This window comes from Nicotiana attenuata, unplaced genomic scaffold (genome assembly GCF_001879085.1).
Source record: "Nicotiana attenuata strain UT unplaced genomic scaffold, NIATTr2, whole genome shotgun sequence".
Lineage (NCBI taxonomy): Eukaryota > Viridiplantae > Streptophyta > Magnoliopsida > Solanales > Solanaceae > Nicotiana > Nicotiana attenuata.
In genome coordinates this window covers 177,297-185,921 of record NW_017671188.1, presented here as the reverse complement: position 1 = coordinate 185,921, position 8,625 = coordinate 177,297, and the positions used below count along the sequence as shown (strand labels likewise).

Sequence of the window (8,625 nt, the reverse complement as noted above, 5' to 3'; positions counted from 1 at the left end):
AAAGATATAATGTAGTTAATCTATTCTAATGTAAATATCAACAACAAATTGTAGAACTTGAAATCATAACCTATAGATCAAACGCAGATAACTTTATCTTTAGTTCCTTATCTTTCTTGTTTGAACCATGTCAAAGAGCAGAATTATTTTACTCTTTTTTTATTTTATTTATTTATTTTTATATAAGTAGGGAAGAGAGAGGAAAAAGGATGATGAGTCATGACTTTTCTTGTATCTGCAAAAAACCAACTGCATCCACCTCCCATCATACTTGTCTCACTATAGATCCAGCTTTTCTCTAAATTTTCCTTTTTGCTTTTGAGTACAATTTCACTTCAACCAAAACACAGTTCAAGTTTCAGCTTCTCTTCCTCAGCTACGGCTGCTTAATCTCCAGTAGTTAAATGGAGCAAGAGATGACTGAGCTTCTTTCTTTAGATCAATCAATTAAAATGGAGGATTCAGAACAGCAGCAAAAACAAACTTCTCCTCATTCTTCTTCTATTCCTATTAAAAGTAGATCAAAGGGTGGCCTCATCACTATGCCTTTTATTATAGGTACCATTTTTTTTTTTTGTTCTGTTTATTTTTACTTCTTTGTTTCTGGGTATACATATAATTTTTTTTTTTTTTTTTTTTGGATTCTGTTGATTACAGCAAATGAAGCATTGGAGAAAGTGGCAAGCTATGGACTTTTACCCAATATGACATTCTATTTAATGAAGGATTATAGGATGGAAGTTATTACTGCTCAAAATTTACTGTTTTTCTGGTCATCAGCTACAAATTTCTTGCCTTTAGTTGGTGCTTTTGTTGCTGATTCATATCTGGGTCGATTCCTCGCCATTGGCATTGGTTCCATCTTCAGTTTCCTGGTAATTAATTACTACTAAGTGTATTAATTATCTTTTGTTAATTAGTGTTTTCGAGTTGTCGTTTGGGTCGAGGGACAGCTAATTGATCTGATGGCGACCCACCATTTATTTACTTAATGACTATTTTTATTAGTATTTAGTTATAAATTTGTGAATTTAAAGAGTACATCCTAGTTTTAACTTTTATGTCGCCTATATTTAATGGGTTTAGCTCAGTTTACGACAATTTTTCTTTTTTTAGTTTAGCTTTAACTGGAAAAACTTGATTTTTCGGTGGTCAAGGAACATGACGAGAGCGATGTTACGTTTTGATAAGTATTTTTGTATTATGGAACCACCGTTTGTCTAATTTAAAATTTTATAAAATGCGTTACTGTTGTCCGTTACACTGACATTCTTCATTTTCTTTATGTCTTTTCTCCTTGTTAATGGAATTTATTAATTATATTTCCGAAGAAAGTGCTAATCCTTATTACTACTGCCGAACGTCTTAATCCTGACAAAATAATTATAATTTTTAGCTTCTCTTATTGCATTCGGAGGATCCAATGCAGTCTAAACTTTTGAAAATTACTGTCTTTACTGTCCTATTTGCTGCTACAAATTTTTAGTTTCTTAATTACAGCAGCTGATTTACCCACCATTTCTTTTAATCAGTTAAATTCTATTACTGTAAAGGCCAATTTACCCACCAAATCTTTTAGTTAAGTAATTTATTTAACGTACTGTATCTTTTATATTTGGTCTTGGCCGGTGGAGTTATCTCGCCAAAATTTCACGGTATAGCCAGTTTTCGGACTGGTCAATCAAAAATAGCCAGCGTTTACCAAGTCAATTAAAAATAGCCATCGTTTTGCTGCAATAAAGATCGGTCTAGCATAATATACTGGAGTTCGGTGCACTTGTGTATGAATTCCAGCATATTATGCTGGACCGGTATACTTTGCTGGCTCCAGTATAATATACTGGAGACTGGAGCACTGGTGCTCCAAACTCCAGTATATTATACTGGACCATTATACTTGCTGGAACTCCAGTATATTATGCTGGAGTTCTAGTGTATTTATGCTGGAACTCCATCATATTATGCTGGAGTTCAAGTATACTTATACTGAAACTCTAGCATAATATACTGGAGTATTTTCCGGGTTTTGAACAGTGTTTTCGCTCAGATTTATCTTTAAATAAAAAGTGGCTAAATTTCGATTACTTTTGAAATTGGGCTATTTTTGAACGACCAGTTGTAAATCTGGCTATTTTTTAAAAATCACCCTGGTTATTTTTTAAATTACTAGTTGAACGGCTTAGCTCTATGTTATTATATCAGTTAGTAAATCCTAATGATGGGGATATTGCTTGTATTGTAACATGGTTTTCTATTTGAAAGCGCTAAGGGGTTGTTTGGTTGGGAAACAAGTTGTCTCAACATTAATTATTTTGGGATTGTTATCCCACCCTCCCATAGGGATAGAATAATACTACAATCCCGGGATTAGTTATACCGCAATTTTACCCCAAACAAATGTCCAAACAAATGTGAGATAAACTCATCTCAATTTTAATCCCTAGGATTAATTATGCCTTATCCCTGTCACCACTTAACCATGCGCTTTTGCAATTGTGGGTTTAGATTTTTAAACTAATGTAAACTTTTAGTGATTTTTGCAGGCGTGCACACACATATATATAACTTCCATGTAAAAAATGATGGGTTCAGTTGAACCTGTTGATTATACATTACATCCGGCTATGTCCATAAGACAAGACAATTGTAGTTAACTTACCAACTTTTAACACTTTAATCCCTCTTTTGTCGCAGGGAACTACTGTATTGTGGTTAACAGCAATGATTCCGAAAGCAAGGCCACCGCCTTGCAATCAAGTAGGGCAGGCCTGTAAATCTGCCACAGCATCGCAATTCATGCTCTTGGTCTTTTCATTTCTGCTCATGTCAATTGGTGCTGGTGGTATAAGACCATGTTCTTTAGCCTTTGGTGCTAACCAGTTTGACAAGAGAGATAATACCAACAACCAAAGGGTGTTGGAGAGCTTCTTTGCCTGGTATTATACTTCATCCATAGTATCTGTTCTCATCGCCTTGACGGGTATCGTTTACCTTCAAGATAAGATGGGCTGGAAAATAGGTTTTGGAGTTCCTGCAATTCTCATGTTCTTATCCGCGTTGTTTTTCTTCCTTGCTTCTCCTTTTTATATCAAGCACAAGGTCAAATCAAACTTGTTTAGCAGCTTTATTCAAGTAATTGTAGTTGCCTACAAGAATAGGAAACTCTCATACCCTATTCAGAATTCCGATTACCATCACAAGAATGGTTCAGAACTTCAAGTGCCAACGGAGAAATTGAGATTCTTAAACAAAGCTTGTATCATTAAGAGCCCTGAAGATGTTAAGCCAAATGGAGTTGCAGTCAACCCGTGGAACCTTTGCACAGTGGAGCAAGTTGAGGAGCTAAAAGCCCTCATTAGGATCATGCCACTGTGGTCGACGGGGATTATGATATCGATAAACTTAAGCCAAAGTTCATTCCCTTTACTGCAAGCTCAATCCATGGATAGACATCTAACAAAAAAATTTCAAATTCCAGCTGGCTCATTTGGTATGTTTTTGATGGTTGCATTAACAATTTGGGTTTTTCTCTATGACCGTGTGATGCTTCCATTGGCATCGAAAATCAGAGGAAGACCAGTTCGTCTAACACCTATAGTGAGAATGGGAATTGGCATATTCATCTCTTGCATGTCTATGTTAGTCTCTGGTATCGTGGAACATGTTCGACGAAGAAGAGCAATAAACCAAGGGCTCTTGAACAACCCTGAGGGGTTGGTGGAAATGTCAGCAATGTGGCTCATACTGCAAAATATTTTGAATGGGATAGCCGAGGCATTCAGTGCAATCGGCCAAACAGAGTTCTATTATTCTGAGCTCCCGAGGAGTATGTCAAGTCTCGCGTCTGCACTCTTAGGACTAGGAATGGCAGTGGCAAATCTTTTAGCAAGTGTGATCCTGAGTGCTGTGGATAAGCATACAAAAGGAGAAGGGAAAGAGAGTTGGGTTTCAAGCAGTATAAATAAAGGTCACTATGAGTATTACTACTGGCTTCTTGCTATTATGACAGCTTTTAATCTGATTTATTTCATGGTTTGTAAATGGGCATATGGACCCTGTGCTGACGTTGACATCACTAAGAGAATGTTAGAGGTTAGTGATGATGATGACAACATGTCTAGTCATGGCTTGAATTCGCGCCAAGCTAGTTGTTAAATAGTGTATACATAGTACTAGTAGTAGTATTTATACGGAATCATATATTACCAAGTGCTTCTAGATTTTTTGATTACTCTTGTTATATTGTTAGCTTTGCCTCATTTTCTTTTAACCTCTCGACCCCCCCCCCCCAAACCACAACCAGTTGAGATTTTTTTTAAATATACAGCCCAACACACCCCTTGTGTTGTGTTAGGGAAGCTTTGCCACTAATGTTTGTTGTTTATGTTTACCCTTAAAACAGATAACAATTAAATTTATATGCTGTTTTTAAGAAATGTGGATTGATTCAACAGATTATATAAATGAGTGAAAGATAAAATGAATAATCAACCCAAGAATTTCTGCCCTTGGTTGAATCCTTGGTTCGAAGCTAATTGAGTATGAATGGTTCGAAGCTAATTGAGTATGAAGAACAACAGTAAAATAAGAATTTTTCAATAACTAGAAAGCGTAAAAATGAATTTGTATTGTCTTGGTATGCGTGTTACAAAAATGTGTTTTTCATATAAAAGCTTCCTCTTTGTATAGTAGGAGAATTTTATTCCTAGTATAAATCTAAAAAAGGTAAAAATCTTTCTTTCTCGTTAATTATTGATACGTAACCAATATTAGGCGAAATTTACGCAGTGATATCCGGTTGGGTGTAAATATTACGGTCCTCTTCTAGTCGTGTGCAACCGTTTGCCATATTTTCCGAGGTCTTGGAGCAACTCGTCTTGGTGTTCCAATAGAATGTGCAAACCCAGTTTTAAGAGAATTCATTATAAAGCCCATAAAAATTTGCTTACAGAAGTTTTGTGAGCACTCACAAAGCAAGGAAAGAGGTTGAACCTTCAATAAAAGTGCTACACAGAGAAAATAACAGAGGAAAGATGCCGAGTTGACGCAAGGGAAAAGATTATTGGTCAAAGTATGTGTTTATCCCAACAATGCAACTTTCTAATTTAGAAGAATTTAGATCTAAATTCATCGGCAAATATTTTTCTCTACGTTTATGTTTCGCAATGACGAAAAATAAAGCACATAGACAACATGTTTTCTTCATTTGACTAACTTCATGTTCCAATTTCAACGGGAATACCAATGTTGACATAAGAGTCTTGGTCACGATAGAGGGATCGAAACGGATAAATGAACCATACACTATTAATATCGTCTATAACGAAGTATTAGGCGAAATACGTTTTGTTATATGTTTGTACCTCATAGGTAAAAATAATCTCATGTGCCTATTTAAACTTTGATTCCACTTTGTAGGTTTAGACAATATTTAATTATCTTGACCTCGATAAACAAGTCACCGCAAGATGATCCACATGATCATTCATAAAAACTTGTAATTTATTCTTTCACGTATAATGATTTACTTAAAACAAATTCTAGTAATATTATATTATTTTACAAAAGAATATACTTATATGATTCGACATACACCTTACGTAACAAGAAAGCAAAAGTATAAATTTTTGAAGGATAGTGATTACAACGTCAAAGCCTCACTTTTCTGTTCTTGCGCTTCCAGTCTGATTTTAATGGCCTTATAATACTATGATGCATTAATTTGGGAATAGATTTTCATTGATCTGAAGAAGGAACTATTTCCGTTTGATAGTTCAATTACTTATATTCAAACACTATGCTTTTACTTAGGAAACTAGTTATAACATACAAATCAAAGGCGGCCCTTCCATAAAGCAAGTAAAGCAACTGCTTTAGTTCCACATTTGTGGAGATCCCATTTTTTGTTACACCTAATAGGCTATGTATAAGTTTAAAAAAAATATGAAGTGAAAAAGTTTGATTTCTTTCTTTAACAAATATAGAGAAAAAGGATTTGCAATTGCTATGATTTTTGCCAAGGAAATTGTACTTGAAATGAATATCGAACCCCAATTTCGTAATAAACTTGTGTTATATAGGAAATAATAATTTGATGAGAATGTTGATAATGAAATCTCAAGATCTTTCGAAGAGTCCTTTAGAGGATGTATTATTCACATTGCATTTGATGGTCAGAGGCGAATTGAAAACTAAGCAGTGGGATTCCCCGCGGAAAAAATAGAGATGTCTTCTACGTTCACTACTAGAAATCCAAGTGACCACAAAAAGCGACCAAAGTTGGTCGCTTTCAGGGCAAAAAGCGACCAAACAGGGCTGGTCGATATTTTGCTGGTCCCTTTACCTTAGGGACCAAAGTTGGTTAATAATTGTGATGACCCGAAGGGGTCATCACTTGTTTTTCCCATTCATTCCGCGCTTCCGAGGCCTTGAAAACCTCGTTTTAATCGCCTCAATTTGCGAGCGCAATCCGGGCGCGTAGCCGGAAAGCTTAAATATGAATTCTGTGTGAAAAATGATGAATTTTGATATTAATATGATTAAAGTTGACTTTGGTCAACATTTTGGGTAAACGGACCCGAACCCGCGATTGGACGGTCCCGGAGGGCCCGTAGAAAAATATGAGACTCGGGCATATGCCCGGAGTCGAATTCCGAGGTCTAGAGCCCGAGAAATAAATTTTTCTGTGAAATTGCTTTTCAGAAATTTATCAAGGGAACTGGAAATGAAATTTGATTAAAAGACTGTGGTATCGGGCCCGTATTTTGGTTCCGGCGCCCTGTACAAGTCATATATATGGTTTAAACGCTTTTTGTAAAGTTTGGTTGAAATTGGACGTCGTTTGACGTGTTTCAGACTTAAAATGGAAAATTGATGTTTTATGAAAATTGGGAAGAATTCATGAGTTTTGAGGCTTGATCCGTTGTTTTTGATGTATTTTGGCGATTTGATCGCACGGGTAAGTCTGTAGGGTGTTTTTGGAGTTATGTGTATGTTCGGTTTGGAGCCCCGAGGGCTCGGGTGAGTTTTGAGTAGGTCCCGAGAGATCTTAGACTTGGAAATAACAGATGTTGCAGGTTCAGGGAGTTGCAGGCTCCAGCGCGCCCGCGGTCGCCTTAGCGCGGTCCGTGGTGCATGCTGCGCGGACGCAGTCGCCTTAGTGCGGTCCGCGGTGGAAGCTGCGTGGTCCGCGTAGCTAACTTCAGAGAGCCAGCATTTCCCAGGTCTACCAGCGCGGCCGCGTTCCCCTTTGTGCGGTCCGCGCCGGAGAGTTCAGAGAGTGGTATTTGTGCAGTTCTTCAGCGCGGCCGTGGTCCATTTTTTGCGCGGCCCGCGCTGGGTCTTCAGAGGGTATATAAGGTCGGGAATTTCAGTCATTTTTCACTTTTTCAAAACCCAAAACATAAGAGGCGATTTTCCAAACGATTCTTCTTCTCCAAAACGATTGGTAAGTGATTTCTAACTTATTTTCTTTACTCCTTAACATCTTTAAACATAATTTCAACTTCAAAACAAAGATTTTAATGGGGAAATTTGGGAATTTTGGGTAGAACCTAGCTTTTCTAAAATTGGGGATTTTAGACCTCAATTCGAGGTCCGATCCCAAAACAAATTGTATATTTGGGCTCGTGGGGGGAATGGGTGATATGAAATTGGTTCGAACCTCGGGTTTTGACCAAGCGGGCTCGGGGTCGATTTTTGAAATTTTGGGAAGAAAGCTTAGAAAACTATATTTAGGCATTGGGTTTGATTTGTTCAGCTTATATTAATGTTGTAAGGTCGTTATTTCATAGATTTGATTGAGTTGGAGCCGAATTTGAGAGGGAAGGCGGTCGTTGTGGATTGAATTAGCTGTGGAAGTTGAGGTAAGTGTTTGGTTTAACCCTAGCTTGAGGGAATAGGAGTTGAGTCTTGTTTGCTATTTGCTAATTGATCGAGTACGATGTATAGGCATGGTGACGAGTATTTATACATTGGTGTCTAGCATGACCGTGAGTCCTTAAAGGGTGATTATTATGATTTGTTATGAATTCCATGTTAATTGAGGATTTCTATATATTGTAAAGAACATGTGAAAAATATTATAATCATTTGATTTTCGTGGTGTTTTGGCTTGGTTGTGATACGAATTGAAAAAGTATCTGAGATTATAAGATTCATGGGAGCATTGGCTCAAGTGATATAGTGAGATGTGAAGTAAGAAACGAAAAAAAGCTAATGAGTTATTGGTTATTCCCTTGCCGGGATGTTTTGCTATTTGGTAGACTTTTCTCCCTTGCCGGGATATTCAAATTGTAGTTATTGTTCCCTTGCCGGGATTCCTATTTTGTTTGTCTATTCCCTCGCCTCATCGTTTGTGATTGTTGTATGGGTGAGGACGAGTGATGAAGCACGAAGGGTGATGCCGTGCACGATTGTGATATGAATACTAATGCACGAAGGAACATTCCGTGCCATGATATGATTACTAATGCACGAAGGAACATTCCGTGCCATGATATGAGTGTTTATGCACGAAGGATCATTCCGTGCCATCATTTTGTGAGGTAAAGCACGAAGGGTGATGCCGTGCACTTTATATGATTGTTTGGGTGAGAATTAGAGTAAAAGCACGAAGGATGGTGC

The 8,625-nt window shown here is 37.2% G+C and overlaps 1 protein-coding gene across 1 annotated transcript; it reads left to right on the top strand.

Annotated features, from left to right (window-relative positions):
- Positions 1-208: 208 nt before the first annotated feature.
- LOC109206526 (protein NRT1/ PTR FAMILY 1.2-like) lies at positions 209-4,240 on the top strand. Its single transcript, XM_019369349.1, has 3 exons — positions 209-558; positions 658-875; positions 2,695-4,240. Exons 1-3 carry the CDS (start codon positions 405-407, stop codon positions 4,153-4,155), a joined length of 1,833 nt encoding a protein of 610 aa, XP_019224894.1. The 5' UTR covers positions 209-404; the 3' UTR covers positions 4,156-4,240.
- The last annotated feature ends 4,385 nt before the right edge of the window (positions 4,241-8,625 follow it).

What these genes read in the sequence shown, in the direction of transcription:
- LOC109206526 (XM_019369349.1), top strand. Translation starts at nt 405, where the DNA reads ATGGAGCAAGAGATGACTGAGCTTCTTTCTTTAGATCAATCAATTAAA. An exon ending in CACTATGCCTTTTATTATAG is followed by an intron (nt 559 to 657) that starts GTACCATTTTTT and finishes TGTTGATTACAG; the next exon opens with CAAATGAAGCATTGGAGAAA. An exon ending in GTTCCATCTTCAGTTTCCTG is followed by an intron (nt 876 to 2,694) that starts GTAATTAATTAC and finishes CTTTTGTCGCAG; the next exon opens with GGAACTACTGTATTGTGGTT.